Source organism: Pempheris klunzingeri, chromosome 2, assembly GCF_042242105.1.
Source record: "Pempheris klunzingeri isolate RE-2024b chromosome 2, fPemKlu1.hap1, whole genome shotgun sequence".
In the NCBI taxonomy this organism is placed as follows: domain Eukaryota; kingdom Metazoa; phylum Chordata; class Actinopteri; order Acropomatiformes; family Pempheridae; genus Pempheris; species Pempheris klunzingeri.
The window spans coordinates 30,663,990-30,685,915 of NC_092013.1; the positions used below are offsets into that span (position 1 = coordinate 30,663,990).

Genomic DNA, 21,926 nt, shown 5'->3' on the forward strand with positions numbered 1-21,926 from the left:
ATGGAAAACCTCGTAGGTAATGTAACATAACGGGGAGTTTATTTTCAGCAGCTGTTGACAGAACGTAGCATGTTAGTTAGCGTTCGTCCTCCTCTGGTTCCTCCGATGTCAGCGGCATGACGACGGTGAGCTCACCTCCGTGGACCTGGGCTGAATACCGGAGGTGGACTAAGGGACTGTCAGTAAATGACAGCTCAGCTGACACAGAACCAGTGTAAACAATCAGTCAGCTCCTTCACACTGACTCGACTAGATTAGTGAAAGTGGGGACGTAGAAATGACTCCAAAATGACTTCACTTGTTGTGATTGCTGATGTGTAATTTATCTATTCTACATAAAAGTGTTAATAAAAACTAATGGCATTTTGTCATCCGCTACCATGTAAAGTGCCTCAGACGTGATGACTGTACAGGCCACACCGGACACACCTCTTTACATCACATTTTAGTGCCTCTCCTTTTGTTTTCAATTCATGTTGTCGTGGAAAATTGATTTTATTGTTTTATATCGGTACATGTGAAGTGCTGCAGTGACTCTGGAGCACTAAATGTGATATATAAAGAGGTGAGTCCTGTGTGCAGTAATAACACCTGCTGCTATTGATCCAGAGCCACCAGCTCACATTACGTGGGTGTTTTATTGAAAAGTCACAGAAAAGAGTTTCTGAGGGCCGTCTAACTGTTCCTTCCCCGTTGCCATGCAGCAGCTGTGGTGTTCACCGACGACGAGAAGGAGCAGCTGAGGAAGTTCACCAACCGCTCCTTCCTGCTAGACAAGACGTGTCGTCACCAAGTGTGGCTCAGCCTGGTGGACGTCCTGCTGGCTTATTCCTATGAAGTGCGCTGTACAGAGGGGGAGCACAGTGTGAGTCAGGGCGTGTGTGTGTGTGTGTGTGTGTGTGTGTGTGTGAAGAGGCAATTCCTCCTGAGCAGCACTTAGCCTTGGATGACAAAGCCCTCTATCCTCAAATCCTTTAGACCCCCTTCCATTTCATTCAGAGCCTTAAGAGATTACCAGCAGATCCGAGAGCTCAGTCCAGGCCTCTCAGTGTCACTCCTCTGAGGTAGCTGCAGAGAGGCGAGGTGAGCCAGGCCCACTCCGCTGCTGAAGACGCATGTGCTTGAAATACGGGAGATATCTCGTGCAGTGAGCGCTGAATTAAAGACCAAAGCTCCGACATGTGGACGAGTTCATTTCCACTTGGGATATTATAATAAGGAGAGAGGCCAGAACAAGTGCCCCAGCTGATTCAAATCATTTGCAACCGTCCCTGTGAACAGGAACCTGAGCAGCTCCCCTCTGAGCAGAGTGAACTGTGCTCTGTGTTTCCACTCTGTCACGGCGGTGAAGGTTAAGTTCTCCTCCTCCTCTTCCCCTCAGGTGGAGTCACCGTGGACCATCAGGAAACTCAGCGGGACTCTGAGCTGGCTGGAGGTGAGTGCGTCATCGCGGTCTGATGAGCTGCACTGTGACATGTATGTGTGTATTTGATAGGAACGATGCATCTAATTAAGCGTGGCTGTAAACGCTCCGAAGACGAGGGAGAGGGATCCAGAGGGAGGTTTCATTAGCCGTAGGCCACACAGTGTGGTATGGAGAACTAACCAGGGCCGTCAATTTAACAAAAACTGAACTAATTAATCACAATGAATCCCCCTCCTCCTCCCCCCAGCACATGGCCGCTAAAGTCAGACTGAGGCAGGAGATAACCCTAACACACACACACACACACACACACACACGTAGTAACAAGCAGAGATGCACAGGAGACACCAGGGGAAGGGAGAACTCACTGGAGGCACAGCTGTGACCATGACAACAGGTTACATGTGTGTCGACAGTAAAAGCAGAAATAGATCAAAACTGGAGTTAACAGCCGCTGTGATCTGGGGGCTCTGTGATCTGGGGGCTCTGTGATCTGGGGGCTCTGTGACCTGGGGGCTCTGCTCAGCTTCATTGCTGAAACACTTGTTAGGAGTGTCAGGAATACACTCGTGAGCTTTGGGTTTGGATGAAGAGCGGCGCACGCAAAGACGGCTGCGTTACATTTTTGAACATATTCAGTATTTCATCTTTAATTCAAAACCAACAGGTTCATATTGATGACACTAGTGTGGACAAGACATGGTGAGCATGTGTGGTGGAAGAGGAGACTTGAGAAAGCGATGGCGCCGACTCGTGTGACTGGGTCCCCACGTGTCCTTTTCTTCACTGCGCTCACTCAGTAACAGCTCCGCCTCATCTCTGGTCTTACTTTTCACCATTCCAAGTATTTTCTGTGTTAGTTCAATGAAAATGGATTAGTGTGGACGCAGCCTCGGGGCCAGTCCCCATCGACAGATGGACCTGGTTTCCGTCAGGGTCCAGATGTGAGGCCAGAGTTCATGTTGGCACGTTCTGTTGCCAGCCTGCTGTGTGAGAGCTGGCACGCCACTGTTCCTGACCACGTCCCCACGTCTGGAGTGTCTTTATCAGAAATTGCTGATAATCATGACGCCTCTCTGATTGTGAAATGTCAGCGTGGTGTGACACCAGTACGAGTGTCGCTGTGGTACACTACTTGTCCCCAGACCTCCGGTTGCCTTGAGGTGAATGTGTGTGTCTGTGTGGGACTTCCACACACAGCTCCACTATGTGTGCGTATGCTGCCAGGGCCAGGGCCTCTAACTAACAGGCCTGCAGTGTGAACCACAGGGAGCCGGCATGCTACCTGAGTCCTGCACAGCAGCAGTAACAGGTGTTCCTGAGTCACAGAACAGACGAGTGTGTCGTGTGTGACAGAAATGCTAACGCCATGACCAATAGGAGGACTTGTTAGTTTCCTCCTCTCCATTGTGGCTTATTTTAGTGTTTCTGTACAGTTAGACCACTTTGTTGTCTGTTATTAGATCCCTGCAGCAGTTTGAAACTGATGATGAGATCCTGTTCATTCTTCTGTGTGAACAGACCGGTCCTGACTCTCGGGCTCTGTTAGTGAAGCTCTCTGAGTGATTTGGATCACTTTGCTGAGTTAAAACCAGACCAGGTGAAGGTGTTTCTACGTCATCCGTGTACCAGATTTAAGAAGGTTCCACATTTTACTCAGCAGCTCACACACGACTCTGTGTAAAAGTAGTTCTGGGAACAGGGCTGTGAAATGTGGCAACAGCGTACTGACGCACAGAGTGACTGATCCCAGGGCTGTTGGCATCAGAGATGTGGCCTCTGGTCATTTCTGTGCTTCAGTGTCTTTGCAGCTGTACATTTGTGAATCAGTGTGGTTGTTCTGTTGGGTCCAGAATGTGTTTTGGCTCCTCGTCCACACACAAAAACACATTTTCTTTCTACAAACACCTTCTGAAGTGCAGATTTTGAAATGTTCTGGTTCCAGTTTTGTGAATCCATGTGGACATGGGCGTAGGGGAAACAATAACCTCATCGCCTCAAATGGCACATGCCTGTTGTCGTCCTGTGTGACGAGCATCTGTCTGAAATAACACCACCAGTTTCATCATGTTTCATTCGCAGTGCTCGGCCTGATTACAGCAAGTTTACAAGTTAACCCGGCAGCGTTCTCCTGTTGTGGATCATTGCATTTAGATGAAATCAGCCCAGACTGTTCTCCTCTGGTATGTGACGTGTCGTCGACATGGACTATCACCACCTACAGGCCATAAAGTGATCAGAATAGATCTTATGTAAAGCTGGATTCGTGGCTCCGGCCACCTGTCGATGTATGTTGTGTTTTTAGTTCAGCTTCACATGTTGATGGCACAAGACTGATGTAGCTCCGTGGTCGGGCCTCCCCTGATATTCACTGCTCCACTTACCTCAGTGATGGAGACTGTTGGCAGGCTTTGCACACTGGGAATTACGCCCAGGTAACTAGTTCACCTCGTCTCATTAGTGAGCAGGAGGTGCTCCTTTGCAACCATCTCCTCAGATATCAGGAGCAGCCAATCAAGAGGGCTGATGTTTGTTTTCCTGCCTCCAGTGACAATAGTTGAGCCTGAACACACACACACACACACACACACACACACACACACACCTGCTGAGACAGATGATGTAGTCGGACAGACGTTAAACACACATTTGAGTTCACTGTCCACTCCAGGATTGAGCCCCAGAGCACCTGTGGGATCCCTCATTAGGCGTCGGCCGTGCACACCGGGTCACCACATGAGATCAGACCACCAGAGCGCTTCTTCTTTTTGCTGTATCCAGCGAGCCGCTGAGGCTGCTGGGAGTGTGAGAGGTAGACAGAGGAGTAACCTCCACCTGCCTGGCAGCCCTTTACTGCTCGTCAGTCAGTCAGCAGAGCTGTCAGCTCCCATCGACGGGCCACCTCGCTCAATCCCCTGCTCCCTGCCTCCCCTTCCTCCTCCCCCTCCTCCTCTCCCTGTGCTCTACAATAGGTTCCTCTGTGTCTTTGACTGGCTGCCTGTCTGTCTGAGTGTCACTGCTGAAATCATCTCTGCTTCCTCACTCCATCCTCCCTGTCTGCTATCTCTTTTCCATGCTCTCGCTGTCTGTCTCTCTAGCCTCGTTTATGCCTGACATCCCCCCCACCCCACCACCTTATCCCATCCCCTCTCCCTCTCTGCGCTCCATCTGCTGCGTGTTTACTCGTCCTCAGTCGACTGCACTGGTGTGACTGTGAGCCCCCCCCTCCCCCCATGCAGCAGCAGACCTTATTCACACTCCTGCTAAACAAGCCTGAGGGAGAGCATGATCCCCGATGACACGCACTCACAAGCTCGCAACACATCCCTAACAAGGCATGAAGAAAAGAAGAGCGAGAAAGGCGGGATAGAAAATCTGTGCCTGTGTCTCCAGGCTGTGTGTCCATTAGTGCAGAGAAAATCTGAGAGTGAAGGCAGTGATTAAAGAGAAGCAGCAATTAACAGGCCAGGGCTGCAGAGGTGTTTAAGAGTTGTGAGCTGCTATTCTGCCAGCTCTATAAATGAGGAGTTGTTAGGAGTAATTAGCTCACCAGCGAATGCAATGCACACCCGTGGGAGAAGGGGAATATGGGTGAAAGAATGTGTCTGAACCAAAGCTTTATTGACAGTTACTTCTTTGTGTCTGTCTGCATGTGCTTCTCCAATTGGATTAAATCACGCTCTGTTTCTGCGGGGCAGCGTTCTCAGCCGGGCTCTCCTCTGTCTTGCAGACGTTCGGCTCCTTGCAGGACGTCCTGGTGTCGTTTGGACGGAGGGTTTGTTGCTACCCGCTCTACAGACACTTTAACATGGTCTCTGCAGCCGTGCGTGACACCACAAAGATTTTGCAGTCAGGTGAGTCCCTGACAAACACCCCCCCCCCACACACACACACACACACACACACACACACACACACACACACACACACGCGGTGAGTGTGAGCTGCTAAGAGCCTGGCAGTCGACATGCTTTCATGGTACTTGGAGAAAGCGGTTTGGGAGCATACTGCCACGTGTGTTTGAAAGTTATGTTCCTCCAGCGAAGGCAGAGAATGGCCCTGCTCCCACCCCCTCGGGGAGCGAAATGTGGATTAGTGGAGAACGGACTGTTGACTTTGATATCTCAAAGCCCTGAGTAATCTTTAAATCGAAAGCCCCCGCGGACAGATGAGACTCTGCAGTGTAAACACACTCAGGATGTGTGAGGGCTAAGATTATCCAGCTTGTGATGATTTTAACGCTGGTAAATGACAGCAAATTAAAGGCCTTTTAAGCTTCAGATTAGCATTTCTGCGCCTCATTAACTAGGAAGATGAGTTGATTAGGAGAGACGGGGAAACAGCAGTCGGAGGCTCTCTTTCCCCTCACCTTCTTTGTCTTACCTCGGAAACACCGTCTCTGCCAGACGGAGATTCAGCTCGAGTCGGATTCGGCTTCCTGACGTCTCATACGGCGTCAGGACAGCTGACAAGAGGCTGCGTTTATGTGTCAGTGTAGCAAGTGGAAAAAACAATTATTTTTCACTATTATTTTCCATAATGTCTACTCATAACCTTCATTATTGTCAAGCATTAGGGATGTGTGAGTAATGGGGCTTTTCTCTAATGAACTGTAACACTACAGCAATTCATCCTGGCGTGTTTCCTCCCAGCATTACTTCACACACTAATTAATTTGTCAGGATAAAGCAAATGGAAATGCATGCCCTGTGTTGGAGGCACTTCATTTAAGTGGCTGCTAAAGCAAACATTCATAGGTATTAGCAAAACAAACCCATTAATGGCGGCGCGCAGGTTAAGGCCTCAGAGGAAATGTTATCCGGGGGTAAATATTTGAACAGCCCTCTGGCAGCGTGGCGGGTATTCTCAAGGAGCTCCTCCACCTGCCTCCTAAGTGGCTGTAACTAAAGAGCTGCTGGACAGGAACAGAAGACTTGACGAGTGTGGAGGTGGACCTCTGAGTCACACTGCTGTCGCTGCCGCACTGACAGGACGAGGCAGAAAATGTCACATGTGGTCCCCCGCTACAGGCCCATCCCTCCAGCATGTATCCAGCATCCATCCAGCATCCATCCAGCATCCATCCAGCATCCATCCAGCATCCATCCAGCATCCATCCATCCAGCATGTATCCAGCATCCATCCAGCATCCATCATGTATCCAGCATCCATCCAGCATCCATCCATCCAGCATGTATCCAGCATCCATCCAGCATCCATCATGTATCCAGCATCCATCCAGCATCCATCCATCCAGCATCCATCCATCCAGCATCCATCCATCCAGCATCCATCCAGCATCCATCCATCCAGCATCCATCCAGCATCCCTCCAGCATCCATCCAGCTCCTCTGCTCTCATTCAGGAACATTTCCTCTGCAACCCAGAGAGGGAGGGCAGGCAAAGTTTGGAAGTGTACTTTTAGGGCTGAAAAGCAGCAAATGACCTAGTAACAGAAAATCAAGGAGTACAATCAGGGCGGGGGGGGGGTGAACATGTGAGGTGTGGACTGCTGATGGTCTTTTATTGGAGGAGATGGATGGATTGTGTGTGACAGAGGAAAAAGGGAGAAGACTGAATGAGGGGGCTACGGTATGTGTGCTGTCATGGCTCATTAGACCTGACAGCAGATGAAGATGCGCCTCTCCTGCCTCTCAAGCTCACCATCATCATCATCATCATCATCATCATAATCTGCAAAAACTCTTCCTGCCACTTCTCCTCAGCTCCTCAGCTGCCTCTGTTGGTGTTGCTCTCAGAATCTGAACAAACTGAGAAATGTTCATCTGAGTCAAAACTTCATATTAGCTCTCACATTTCTGGAAAGTCCAGTTAGGGAGGAGATCCCCAAAGATCCCCAAAGATCCCCTACATCAGCTGGTTTATCAGTGGAGCCAGTAGCCCAGACAGTACGGACAGGCCTCAGCCATCACAGCAGTGACAAAGTGTTCAGTACTCATCATGGCGTCTCTTTTTCCACATGAAGGACTTGTGCTGTCGTCCAAGGAGCAGTCACAGAGTGTTCAAAGTCACCTGTGTGATGCTGGCACGCAGTACGATATTCCAGTAGTTTCTCATTTTAAATATACTGGAAGGACGCCTGTGCCTTTTTAGAAACATCAGAGCGGAAGAATCCCACCGACGTAATGAGAGCTGCATACAGACCGTGTGGACCGCCCCCCCTCGTCAGCCACAGTCTCAGTAGTTAGAACAAATGTCTGAAACAGATGTTTACGTCTCCATGTCTTAACCACTCGGGTCACGTGGAACTGCAAACATCCCAGAATGAAGAAGCAAACTTTACAGGGAGAGAGAAGTGTAAGCATTAGGTGTTCGTCACGCTGGTCCACTGATGGTAAAGCTCCCACAGGCCTTCAACAGCAGGAGGAGATGTAGATCCAGTCCTTCTGGGGCCGCTGGCAGGTTTAAGATGTAATCTGTAATCTAAAACATTAGATGTGTATCAGAGTAATCACTTGGTTAATATGATCCAGATTCCAAGCTGGATGAGCGTCTCTCTCTTCACACGTGTTGGTCTGTGCGCATCATCAGGACCAGTTTTCCTCCACAGAGAGAGAGGAGGAGTCCAGGGGAGTAAAAGTTCAGCCTGTCGTCTTCACTTTGCCGCCTCTGCCTCGCTTTTGGAAATCGTACATTTCAGTCCAGAAGACACAGCAGGCTTTGTTTTTGCTCCCCCCCCCCCCAGCTACGCCACCGTAGCCTGCTCACGGGGGAATTACTGCCGTCTTGGATTGCATGTTTTCGGAGAAGCCACTCCAGCCTAATTAACACACCTTGCACGCTTCTCCTGGGCTTCTTGCCGTTGAACCGGTGCAGAGAGCAGCCTCTCGTCTGCACATCCTGAAGGCTTTTTTCCTCAGATGATCCCAGAATCAGTCCCACGGCCTTCAGTACAGTGTTCAATGAGAACCAAATGTTTGTTTAAGGTTTTCCTCGCTGCGAGTGCGCTGTTTATTTTGACTGGCCTGGAATGTCTCTGGACAATGCCAGCCAGCCCTGCGGAGGTGGAGAGGAGCCTTTTCTCCTGCCCTCAGTGGGCTGTTGGCCACATCATGAGGCTATTTATACGCCTGATCGGAGGGAGAAGTGCTGTGGCAGCTTGGCTCTCCGTGTACTTCAGGGAAGAAGTCATTTGTCAGAATAACAAATGGAGATTGTGTGTGATGCGTTTGCGGTGCAGAAAAGCTGCTGGTTAAAAGGATCTCGAACATATCTCCACAGTGCAGGTGTCGGCCACGAGCCGCACTGTAAGAACAAGCTCCCGTCGTTTAGCACACACTTTGCCTGGAAGAGACGGTTCATTAAAGTCCCGATTAAGCTCCGGTGAGATGCCTCAAACAGAAGGACACGGCTGAACATGCTAAAGTACTGACACAGAGTGTGCGTGGTGCTCTGCACACAGTGTGAAACTCCAGGTTCGTATACTGGAGTTCTTAAGGCAACGGTCCAGCCCGGTCCCCAAGCAGCACACGTCCCCTCATTAGCATGTATGTGGTGTGTAAGTGAGCACGCAGAGGGGGTTTCATGTGCCAAGGTTTCCAGCTGGCCCCGTCCCATGGAGGTGAGGGAAACCACGTCCACGGTGCTCAAAGTTTTTAACAGTTTTATAGGAAACACAAACACGCCTTCATTAGCAGGAGACATTTGCATTACGCCTGGCAAACAGAAGTATCTTTACACTTGGCAGTAGAGCATCATGAGTCATCAGCGGCAAAAACAGCTTTTCTTTGTCTCCTGGTTTTGACAAATCAGAGTCGAGCATAAGCCCGGTGGGATCACGTCAGTTCAGCAGGCTTCGACACAGTAGCTGGGTCCATTTTTCATCCCACTTACTGCTTTTCAGCAGGTTTCCAATTGAATATATTCCCAGCTTGGAGGCTTCAGCTGTAAATCAGACTGGGTTGTGAATCCATACGCAGGTGATAAGATTGCGACAGTGTTGTACGCTGTGGATAACAAAGGAAAGCAAACAAACATTTGGGCCAGAAGGCTTTTGCAACCTCCATTTCTCTCCATTTAAGACCAGACAGGGTTTTTTAGAAAAGCGTTTTCCCAAGCAGCAGACAAAAAGAGACATTTTAAAGCTTCAAGCTGTGTAGTTAAGTGAGCTGTTATTGGACTTGGTGCCGTGCAGTTGGAAAAACACTCGAGTTCATTACGTGGCTGGAATGAATTATTGATGTCTGTAAAGAAAAAATGTAAATCAGGCGTTCAGGTTTGTTGGATCACAAGTGAAATGGATTCAGATTAGGAGTATAATGGCTCTGCTGAATGGGCACAACGGCTGTCACGTAGAAAATCATTAGAAACATTCAGTGCTGTTTTTGACAGATCAAGGCAAACAAATCTCTGGCAGAAAGTCTGAGCAGAGCCACCGTTAAATTGACGGAACGGATGCCTAAAATAGAGTTGTCTTCTTTGGCTCTTTTGTCTCAGACGAACCACTTCTTAACCAGGAATTCTTCTCAGACCGTATGGATCAAATTACTCTGCAGCTCGCTGGATTTTCCTCTGATCCCGTCCCTTGGCTTTTATGTATGGAACAATGACTGCAAGCCTTTAGATGCATGCTGTGTCTGCCAGCAGCTGGAGTGCATTGTCATACTTAATACTGAGCGCCAGTAACACTGTTTTTCCATTTGCCTGTCACGGTGTGTTCCTGTGCCCAGGGAAAGCCTGCGTCCTCAAATGCCTGCTGGATATTCACAAAGTCTTCAGAGAGAACGAGCCGGCCTACATACTGAACGATCTGTACATCACAGACTACTGCATCTGGATCCAGAGAGTCAAGTGAGTTCACCCCAGCACGCGCTCGTAAACACCTTCAGAGATTTACCCACCCAGAGCCCAGGGAGGTGTCGCCGGGCCCCCGCGATGCATCAGTGCTTTAGGGGAGGCGACCGGTCGAGTGGCCGAGCCAGCGAGAGAGAATGTCGTCTCCATTATAGTGTGTCAACAGAGCCAGCTGCACTCAGCTGATCCTCCGGACGAAGCCTTTAAGGCCGTGTGTGTGTGTGTGTGTGTGTGTGTGTGTGTGTGTGTGTGTGTGTGTGTGTGTGTGTGTGTGTGTGTGTGTGTGTGTGTGTGTGTGTGTGTGTGTGTGTGTGTGTGTGTGTGTGTGTGTGTGTGTGTGTGTGTGAGACTGTGTGTGTGTGTGTGTGTGTGAGACTGTGTGTGTGTGTGTGTGTGTGAGACTGTGTGTGAGACTGTGTGTGTGTGTCTGTGAGACTGTGTGTGTGTGTGTGTGTGTGTGTGTGAGACTGTGTGTGTGTGTCTGTGAGACTGTCTGTGTGTGACTGTGTGTGTGTGTGAGGGTGAGACTCTGTGTGTGTGTGTGTGTGTGTGTGTGACTGTGTGTGTGTGACTCTGTGTGAGACTGTGTGTGTGTGTGACTGTGTGTGTGTGAGACTGTGTGTGTGACTCTGTGTGTGTGAGACTCTGTGTGTGTGTGTGAGACTCTGTGTGTGTGTGTGTGTGTGTGTGTGTGACTCTGTGTGTGTGAGACTGTGTGTCTGTGTGTGAGACTGTGTGTGTGACTCTGTGTGCGTGTGACTCTGTGTGTGTGTGACTCTGTGTGTGTGTGAGACTCTCTGTGTGTGTGTGTGTGTGTGTGACTCTGTGTGTGTGTGTGAGACTCTGTGTGTGTGTGACTCTGTGTGTGTGTGTGTGTGTGTGTGTGTGTGTGTGTGTGTGTGTGTGTGTGTGTGCTGGGCTCCTCATATCTTGAGTGGGTGTAACCTTCCTCTGGCGAGCTGAACATGCAGAATGTGCACTTTTCTACAGATGATATAGACGTGATGGCTCTCTCGTCCTCCTCGTACATATTTTATAATTCCTTACACATTTCAAACGTGAGCCTGCGAGCACATTACTCGGTAATGAGCGCTGTTTTACTCTTGGCCAGGGTTCAGCCAAGTGGTGTGCTCGCCTGGAAAAAGCCCAGTTGAAAAATGTGTGCCTGATGTTGTAGGCTCGGCGCCCAGATGCAGACACGATAAAAGGTCTGCGGGGATTTAGTGCCCCCCCCCCCTCACATTCTCATTTCTACAGTTTTCCAGCAGAAGTCTTGAATTCTGCTGAAACAAAATGCTTGGGATGCTGGGATCTTAATAGATGGGGGGGTGGGGGGATGGTTGGCTCGGTTTAGGGTTGCTGGGATCTCTTTCACAGAGGACACTCTTAAAGCCTCTATCAGACTGTGTGAGCACAGAGCCTCTGTCAGATCACTGCAGAACTCAATCTGTCTCTTCTGGACTGAGGGCCAGAAGAGACCCCCCCCCCCCCTGCTGTACATTTGAACTAAATGTCAGCTTGACCTAACGTGCTGACTCCTATACACCTGGCATCGATCATTAAGTGGATTAGTCCGTGCTCTGGAAGCACTGACCTGTGGCTGTGACATGTCCCTTTACTTCACTAAAGGGAACTTGACTTTTTTTTAATCCTCTCATATAAACTGCCATCCTGTGAAAAATCTATCAGATTAGTCAAACCACTTCTTATCTTATCACCTCCGACCACTTGAGAGAGCAGCCCAGCATGTAGGACTGCCTGTCGTTGTTCCACTTTGGGTCCTGTGGCTCTCGCTCAGCGGAAATTCAACACAGTCGTCACTTGTGGTTTGTGAAACCATGTTCCCATGTTTGGAGTCAAACTTTTTAAGGAGCCTGCAGTCGACAAGCGAAGCAGCACCGGAGAGCCGGGCCCGTCCTCCGAGGTTTGACGGTGGTTTCCACAGACCCCCCCCCCGTCTGCAGTTTGTTGTGGCAGCCCCTTCTGTGGCGTCTGGCAGGTTTGATGACAGATCGTGTAGGCATTGTTTCCTTCAGCGTGAGATATTCCCCCGCGCAGGATTTGTCATCCTCCGCTAAGTGAGTCCTCTCTGGGAGCCGGGCGGTAAGACGAGATGTAATCTACACCCCCGGTGCAGTCCCTGTGTCTTGTCGCTCCCTGCAGCCGCGATCATCTGCACATGATGGACATGGCGATTAATGGATGTTTGCTGGCTGGAGGGTTGATTTATTTAATCCCCGCTCCGTCCCACATGCATTTCTACTCCTAAAGTTCCTCTGACTGCCGAGACGTCGCTCTCAGATTTACAACCTCGTAAAGACTTCACCGTGATTTAAGCCCCGGGGCGGCAGCTCCCCTCCGCTCTCACACACGGACTCAGAACCTGAGCGCTGAAACCAACAGCGCAGCCTCAAAGCAGATGGCTCTCCACACTGAGGCAGTGATGTGGAGCCGTATTTCTTTACCACGATGGTCACCGTTCCCGAATATAACACACACTTACTTTGTGGGTACTGTTTAAACTTCACAGGCGCACACACACACACACACACACACCCATCCAACCCTAATTATCTCTGAGTTGTTAGCATGGAGCATTATTCCAAATGGGGCAGCAGCAGCCTCTCCAGTCCATTAGTTTCCAGGTATGCTTTTGAAGGTCCTCGGATGGTAAAGCCCCCGCAGAGCCGCTGCAGTGCAAAGAAAAAGCGAGTTTCTCTCTCTCTTTGTCGTCTTTTCCTTTATCAAAAAGCTTGGAGCGACGCCAAGGTAGATTCACGGCAGCCAGCACAGACAAAGCGTATAAAGCTGCTCTTGTGTTACATTACCTCAGTTCAGTCAGAGAGGCTTCAACTTCCTCCTTCAGCGCTGGTTCACTTGAAACCACCCACCCTTTTATTAATTGGGTCAATTAGATTGTAGCAGGAGAAAAAAGGCACGGCAGTGTACGGGTGACGTGCTGCAGGGGTCGTCTGAGAGGAGGGAAGTGAGTTTCCATATGAAGTCATTAGCGGAAAAGAAAAAGCTGCTTCTCTGTTCTTTTCCTTCTGTGTGAGTGAGTGAATTTGTTGAATTTGTGAATTGGATTTGATGACGTTGCTCCAGAGAGCGGAGAGGAGAAGGTCTGGGGATGAACGAGCCTCGCACCGCACCGGCTCAGTGGACACAATCTAATAATTGTGAACGGTAGGTGTGAAGTGAGCAGCTCTTAACCAAACACTGGTGTAGTTTTCACTGAGGGGAGGGGGGCGCCTGGTTTCAGACCTGTGAATCTGCCCACTCTGCTGAGGTGACTGATAAGACTCCATAGACGGCATGTCTTCTCAGTTTCACTCCACTTTAAAGCCAGCGTGTTGGCATGGCTACAACCTATAAGGTCGCTGGATACGTTGCTCTCTAGGGACTGGTTGGGGGTAATCAAGTGCCCCTCCCCCACAGAGTGTGGTGAGAGTGGAGGCTGTGTCCGTCTGAAGGAGCGTAACGAGGCGACGGTCCTGTCTGCTGTAAGTGGGAAAAGGAGCACAGAGAATAAAAGGACGTGTGCAGCGCTGCATGAAAACCACTCAGCAAAGTGCCAGAGATGAAGCTGGATTCTTTCTATTCATTCTTTCTCCTCAGCCGTCGTTTTATTTTTGGAACTTGAAGCAGCCCTCAGGACTTCTACTGACTCTCCCCCTGTCGTCTCATTCGTCCTCGGCATTGGGGTGCATGACGGGGGCCAGAGCCGGCAGCTCTGACGGCAGCTCCCCTGCAGGGAAAAGCGGGGGTCAAGAGCAGCGGGGTCAAGCGTGGGGTCGGCATGTCGGCTACGACCTGCGGCCAAACACTTCAGAGAGCACTCCTGCGTGGTGGCGTGGTACTAAGGCCCCCCCTCCCATCGAGCATGGCTCACCTCAGTACACCAACCTCACTGCTGACACCCACATGTTTGCTGGGAAGGACTTCGCCAGGGGAGCACAACTGTGGAATCCTGAAGGCTTTGAAAGCGATAATGGAGCTGCTCTATCTGACGGCAGCCTCGGCGCTGAAGGAGATGCTGGAGGCCCCGCTGGGGAGAACAAAGACACAAATGCCTCCCAGCTAGCAGGGATAAGTAGTACAGATTTCCTCCCAGCATGAGGGCACTCCAGCTTTTTGTCTTGAGTACACAGGCTGATCTTAAACACAGACTTACACTCTGCGTTTGTGTAATTCTCTCTCTCCGCGCTGGAGTGCCCACTCTACTTATTACAATCAATTACAGCGGAGGGATGTTTCTGCCTCTGCAGCCTCAAGAAATGCTGAATAAACAGCAGCTCCTCACATATGGCGCTTTTCCATTACACAGTTTTAGCTCTACTCTGCTCGGCTCGACTCTACACGGTTTGGTTTGGTTGGTTTTCCATTACAGTTGTGTACCTCCTCAAAGTGGGGGGGTCGTCATAGCAAGGCAATGGTGTAATTTGTATACGGCACAAACACAACTAAGGACATGGAGCGTTTGGTTTGTGTGTATCCGTTCACCTCGTTCACAGAAATAATAAAAACGCTCGGTCTGTTTCCAGCGTTTTAAAAATGGAGGGTTTGATTGTTGTGAACGAGTCGCTCTCATGACTCATCCAGTGACGTCACTCTCTGATTGGCCAATCAGTGGCCTGCAGTCTGGTGACGTCACATTTTCGGCTCGACTCAGCTCGCTTGGAACCCCGGCAGAGGAGGCACTAAAATAGTACCAGGTACTATCGCCTAGTGGAGAAGCTTTGAAGGGCTTTGGACTCTGAGGGATGACCTGGACCAAAGGGTGAGAGTAGATGGTGAAGAGCTGAGCGTAGTTTGCCCTGAAGGTTCCAACACAGTAGAGCATTACTCAGTGCCTGAGGGCTTCGACTTTTTGAGCTCAACATACTGTATTTTCAACTTGACTTTTAAACTTGAGTGACCATGTGAGAAATACAGCACAACTGTGTCAGCTGAGGCTTTTCTCCCAGATTCCTCCTTTTGCCCCCCCAAACCCACTAACGCCTTAAAGGGAAATTGATTTTTGACACCAACTAACTGTTGTCTTAGTGGATTTCTTTATTCTCTCTATTGGTTTTGGCAACATTATATTCACCAAGGTAATAGTTAAGAACTGGGAACATCCCTTCAGCGGAGTCCAGCTGGCCATGAACCCAGGGAGCAGACAAACCACCAGTGCAGACGTATCATCCAAACCACTGATGTCAAAGGTTTTTATAATCCCAAGATTAAAAGTCCACAGCTGCTCTAGTGGCTCTGTTCGGCTCTACTGGATGCTGGATCCCATAGCTGACAAGATATTTCATTCCAAACCACAAATGTGGGGGGGGGGGGTGCTTTAACTCTTTAGCTCTCCCTTAAGACATCCTACCTGTTGGCTATGTTTAGCGCCCACTTTGTGCTGCATTTCTATCCAGACCCGGGTCGCCTGGGGGCCGTCCCTGACTTCTGGCCTCAATCAGACAGACTCAGGCCACTGAGCAACACTGGGAAAGTTGTGCTCCGTACACCACATTTCCCATTTCTGCCCGTCAGTCAGTCAGTCAGTCAGTCAGTCAGTTGGGTGCTGAGCTCAGTATGTGAAAGGACAGCAAGAGTAGTCAGTAAGGCATTACTCTACAAAGTACTGTAAAGTAACCAGTAACAGGTTACATCTTGCCTGGCGCTTGTTAGTGAACTGACAAAGACCCAGGTTGTGTGAAACAAGATTTCAACATCTTTATTTCTGCCACGCTGACAGTGATGCACGGTGAGTGTGAGCGGTACGGTGAGGGCTTCCAGAGGCAGCGCTGGGTCAGAACCCGGCCTCGGACGGCCCGTTGAACACATACATCTGTGATTCTCATTTCTGGAATCAAAGTGGCATCCGGTGCCTGGGACCGTTCCAGTAGTCCGTCACACTGCCGGATCACGTCTCCCAGTGTCGGCTCCCATCCCCCTCAGCTAGGGAATGATGCATTTTGCAGCGACTTGCAGTGAAGAAATCTGGAGCTCATATTACACAGATTTATGCATCTGAAGACGAGCTTTATCTGAGATGTTTTGAAGAGCACAGACATGCTGAATGAGGCGCCCTTTCAATGAACACGGCTCGATGAAAGAAATGTCAGATTGTAATTTGGCTCAGCTCTCTCTCACACACACACACACACACACACACAGACGCTCTCTCTCCTCCCGTTCTCGTCTAAAGACTTTGGCAGATGGAGGCGTCTTTGTCTCACTAGAAGTCCTCCAACCTTGAAAAAGCCTCCTCAGTTTAATGAAGGCAAGCCACAACAGCGATGTAGTAATGGCTGGACTGTGTACAACATTATCCCTCCCTCTCCTGGACAGAGCCTTTGTGTTCACCGCAGGCCGAGCTTCTCCCACCACAGAGCAAGGGAGGGGAGAGAAAACAAGCGCGCCTCCCCAACAGTAACTCAATAATGACTTCCCACGGGGGAAAGACAATACGGGGCCGTCTTTGAAGTGGCTGTGCTGCAGGAGGCTCTTCTGCCCAGCTTCGCTACAGGAAGCTCTGTCTCACGTGGTTTTATGGAGCCGTGGACCTGAACAGGCTCCAGGCAGCCTGCTCATCATCATCATCATCATCATCATCATGAGTCGAGGCTGCATTAATGTCTTCATATCCTGTAGGGACTGTGGAGAAAAGGCCTCCTGTCATTGTTAGAAACTGTCTGTCTGCTGTGACTGACAGACACAGAACCTGGACCAGACAGTGCTGGATGGATGCAGTGGATTCTGTTCAGACAACTTCTGTGTTGGGATGATTAAACATTGTTCACACAGAGACAATCTGTAGTGCACAGACAGAAAGTCGTTTGTGTAACTTCCCAAACGCAGACGTAAAGCCCAAGGATGGCCGTGTCGGTCGGTCAGTCCACCAGGTTTGGCTCAGATATTCGTGGTGCCCAGAAGATGTGTCCTATTGTTTCCTTTAGCTCCACATGGAAGTTCACCTGTGAGGTTTTCAGAGAAATGCCGTGACATCTCCTGGATGGATTGCTCATGAATGAAGTGCTCATGCTCCCCTCAGGATAAACCAGCCTGGGGGCCTGTTGCCTCAAGTACCAGCAGGACATGAAATACCATCCAAGAAGTCCAGTCTGAGATGGTCAATGTGAAGACTTCTCAGACGCCAAAAGGCTGCACAGCCATTTGTGATGCTGTTGGCCAGGATTCTGTTCTCACTGCAGCAATCATTTCCTCCTCTGTTGGGACGATTGAGCAGCAAATGGTAGAAACATAACGTTCAGTTTGCAAAGTAATCACCAGGAATGTGTGTCGTTTTTCTTTTTTTGTCTCTTGGGGGTTTTATTGGATTTACACTTCTTTTTTTTTAGCCTGTCTCCTCCATGACTGGAACCACAGGCGAAGAGTTTTCAGGAATGTTTCTACGCTCTGAGCTGGCAAGCTGCCCGAACATCTGAGCAGGAGGATCGACTTTAACCATTTTCATCGTGACAGAGGAAATAGTCCCAACGCTTTTGGACTAGGCTGCACGTGAGAGAGGACCTTCTGTCTCTGTCACCTCCCTCCTCTCTCTCCCCCCATGGCCGGCGTGTCCATGTAGCACAGCACCGCTCTAAGATGTGTCCACACAGCCCCTCCTGAGGTCGTGAATGAACACACAGCCCCTCCTGAGGTCGTGAATGAACACACAGCCCCTCCTGAGGTCGTGAATGAACACACAGCTCCTCCACGCTGCCGCACAAACACTCCGCCGACCAGAGTGGAGCTCATTAGGACTGCACCGTAATGAGGAGCTGTCCTGGTGCTCAGCGGTGGGTTAATTGGGCCAGAGAGGGCACCAGGCACCGAGTGTGGAAATGTGAATGTGGCAGCAGAAGAGTAGCCCCTACACACACACACACACACACACACACACACACACACACACACACACACACACACACACACACACACACACACACACACACACACACACACACACACACACACACACACACACACACACACACACACACACACACACACACACACACACTTTATCCCACTCTGAATGGACGTCGTCTGAATCGCAGTGACCTGCAGAGGTAACCTTGTAATCACCATGGCAATGGGGGCGGCACACACGCCCTAACCTAACTGGGGGACAAATAGCTGCCACTTAAGGTCCTGGCAGCATGGCAGACATTCCCTGCATGAATAATGTGCGGGCGGGGGCCTCCCAACAAGCTGATGGCTGTACTCATATGTGGTCTTGTAGGAGGGACATTCATCAGCAGTAAAACACCATCAGCCCCCCCAGGAGTCTGTGGTGTGCTCTGTGGCGACACAGCTATACAAGTGAGGCTGCGGGAGGGGGGCGTTGCTGAGTTCATCTTAATCTGTGGAGGCACTGGGCTGTGGGGCTGCAGCTCACAGCCGTTCTCCATCCACACTTTTATTGAGCGGACTGCAGTCAGACTGTGAGCACGACTGCAGTCTGCTGGGTTATTCAGGGTCCCTGAGCTTCTATTCTGCAGGATCTCTTCTCACAGTGTGCTTGAGTTCGTTCTCCTCGTTCCCTCTGCAGCCTGACTCTTGGCTGAAATATTCAGTTTACAATTTAAATCAGACTGGAAGGATCTCCTCTCCCTCTCTGGCCTGCGTCAAATCACATTCTCAGGATTTGTTGGCAGCAGTTCAAATCATTACCAGAGGAGAGCGCAGATGCATTCTTCAGAATATTAAATCCCATCTTGTGGTGAGGAAGGGCCCTCTGCTCGCCCTCATCCTCAGCCTCTGTGGGGGTGTTGGTGGTTAACGATGGCTGCTGCCTCTGCTCCCACACTGTTTGCAGCCTCCAACTGTTGGCGCAACCTCTCAGAAAGCCCAGGATGAGGAGGAGGAGTAGGAGGAGGAGGAGGAGGAGGAGGAGGATTGTGCCTCTCTGTAATCCCTCTCAGTGTCTTATCGCCTCTCGCAGGGAGAGCAGCGGTGGGGGAGGAGAGGAGCCCGAGCCCTGGGTATCAGTGGTGCTCATCTCCCTACATTATTAAACATCCATATTTCCATATTTCATTGAGCCCCCCGCGCCTCAGCAAATCACAGTCTACTTAGCATTCAGATGAGAGCGGGATACAGTTAATGGGTATTAGATGTGTCGATGGTTATCCTGTGGCTGTGTCTTTAGTACGCAGAGCCAGTCGCTGGCTCTCCCTCTGGGTCCCACTGATGAACTCCTCGTTGGATGTCTAACTTGTCCCTGTCTTCGTCTTCCCAGGTCCAAGAAGATGACAGCCTTGGCCGAGACGTTACAAAACACCTCCCCTCGGAAAAAAGACTTGGAGCTGGACCTCGAGGAGCTGGAGGAGGCAGCGGCGATGGTGGTGGAGGAAGAAGGAGGAGGAGAGCGGGCGGCGTCCAAGAGCGCTCCGGTGTCCTCCGGTGACGACAGCAGCAGCAGTGACTCGTCTGATGAGAGTGAAGAATCTGCAGCTGAAGGGCAAGGCTGCACACAATCCACCCGGGAGGGGGGAGGGGGAGGAGAGACGTCTAAGGACAACCCTCCGCAGCCCCGGCCCACCTCCGCTGCCTCTCCCTGCCCCCGGGAGCCCACCGGCACACTGCCGTTGGTGGAGAGGAAGGTGGACGGCCCCCCCCCAGCCTCGGCAGGCTCCAGACAGCTGATCCAGGAGCTGGGGGAGCGGGTGACGGAGGAGCTGAAAATCTCTGACGACTCCAGAGCAGAGAGGGACTGTTGGCGGGGGAGCAGCTCTGCAGCAGCAGAGGGAACATGTGGGACTGTGGTGGAGGAGCGTCTGCTCATCGTCCAAACACAGGGGGGGGAGACGCACTCTTCGGGCTGACGGCACGTGTTCTCCGTGGATTATCGACTGTTTGGTCTTTTTAATGATTCATTTCTACCTTTTTTACTGCTGCTGCTTTCCTTTGTGATTCTCAGCTTTGATTTGTAGTCCTCTAACCCTCTTCTCAAGGAGCTTTTCTTACATAAAGAATGGTGTTTTCTTAGGTTTTGGAGTTGCTAATCCTAATAAAATGATTTATATCTGAGGCTGTTTAACCAGCATGTGGATGCTTTGAGTTTTTCTCGTTTGATCAGAAGACAGAAGCTCTGGATCCCTGCTGTCCACATATATTTACTCTATGGATTATTCCTGCTCCTCTGTGACTAGATTAATTCAGCAGAGTTTGTTAGCATCTGCTAATAGTGTAGACTGTATATGTGCATGTATGCCTCCATAGCTGTGCTCCCAGATTCGGTCTGCAGTGTCTTGTTGGTGTCCAATAAACACGACAGGAATGTCATTCCAAGGCAATGAGCTGCCAAACATTTGTCATTGTTCATTGTTGAATATCGGTGAGCCAAAGTGCCTGGCAGAGCTACTTCTGGGGAGCTATTCTTTTCCAAATAAATAGAAGGAAAACACGAGCCCCTTCCTACAGCCCCGGCATTGATTGAGGTGGAAAAGACTCTGCCGGCACTAAACAAGGCTGCGGCGCACGCTGGAGTGATTGATTCATCTGGCATGAATGGAGGAGCGCCGTCAACACAGCTCAATATCATCGGCCGTGTCTAGCAGGCGAGAGAAAACAAACAGGGAAGCACATGTCAGGCAGACAGATGAGGGCTGTGAGCGAGGCTGCGGCGCTGCAGCCGTTAGTTTGAGAGATAAGAGCACCCCAGGGCCAGAGGCGGCCGCCAGATAGACGAGCAGAGGGCCAGCAGAGACAAACTGACACCCTGACTCAGCTGTGGGGGCGTCCGCACACCTACCCTGCTATAAAACACCGTTAATTGGCGCCCCCCGAGGAGACGAGCCTTGATCACTGTGATCGAGGGGGAAAGAAGCACAACATGTCAGGTTTTGTGACCCTAATGGGTCGTAGCGGGCCGAGGGGGGGCCGGTCCTGCACAGACTCCGTGTTTCCTCGGGCTCATCTCAAGGCGTCTCTTCATCCTGCGTGAATGAAGGCGGCTCAGGAGCGCCGGTGATGATGGCTCCTTGGGTGGGCGGTGTCTGTAGTGTTGTGTTACCAAGATGGATGGTGTTATTATGCACCTCCCAAGAAGAGGCAACCTCCTTGCAACACCCCCAGTGGGAGCGGGCGCCATCATTGCCGTGACTGAGATGAGTTGCGCAGTGAGAGTCGGCCCATTTAAAACCCCCGTCTTGCTGGGGACATGAGTCCAGGGACTGCTCGGCCCCCGCAGGCGGCCGCTCGCTCTCTCCTCTGGGGTTTCACATTGATTAAGTGACACCGGGCTCTGCTGCCGTTTTTCATCTTAAAGTGGCCTCCATATTCCCCCATTAGTGGAGCCGTCATGGAGCCTGACTGGGGGCCCGGAGCCAATGTCGGCACCGCGCTCGGCTCCTCTGCAATTATTCCTCCTCGCCGACGGACATTTTTCAAGAGACTAAGCCGTGGTTTAATGAACGTAGCTGATAAATTATACAAGGCTGCAATTAACGTGATGTCTGCGCTCTGTTTTGACTTGGATTTGATAAATCAGCCTGTTACTCGTGTGGCGGGCCCCTGGACCCCCAAAGGTCAAGAACGTGAACTAATGTGTTCTGGCCAATCTGGTAATTAGCCCATTAGCATCAGCACACGTCTGGTAAACGAAGTGATGTGTTGGCTTTTTACCAACACTCATCTGTTCGCTCACCTGCAGACATACCTGGACCATGAAAAGGTGACATCAGTGCTCAGTGGG

General features: G+C 50.6%; 1 protein-coding gene across 3 annotated transcripts in view; it reads left to right on the plus strand.

Moving 5' to 3' along the window:
* The window catches only part of shq1 (SHQ1, H/ACA ribonucleoprotein assembly factor), a 30,486-nt gene extending 9,960 nt beyond the window's left edge, over positions 1-20,526 (plus strand). For 2 of the 3 annotated variants that reach the window (XM_070851718.1, XM_070851710.1), the window contains exons 8-12: positions 705-865; positions 1,382-1,435; positions 5,157-5,280; positions 10,117-10,237; positions 19,470-20,526. In XM_070851718.1, coding sequence (XP_070707819.1) covers positions 705-865; positions 1,382-1,435; positions 5,157-5,280; positions 10,117-10,237; positions 19,470-20,055 — 1,046 coding nt within the window. In that variant the 3' untranslated portion in view covers positions 20,056-20,526. The remainder of the gene's footprint in view (positions 1-704; positions 866-1,381; positions 1,436-5,156; positions 5,281-10,116; positions 10,238-19,469) is intronic. The other variant, XM_070851726.1, reaches the window with a different exon arrangement.
* Positions 20,527-21,926: the final 1,400 nt, after the last annotated feature.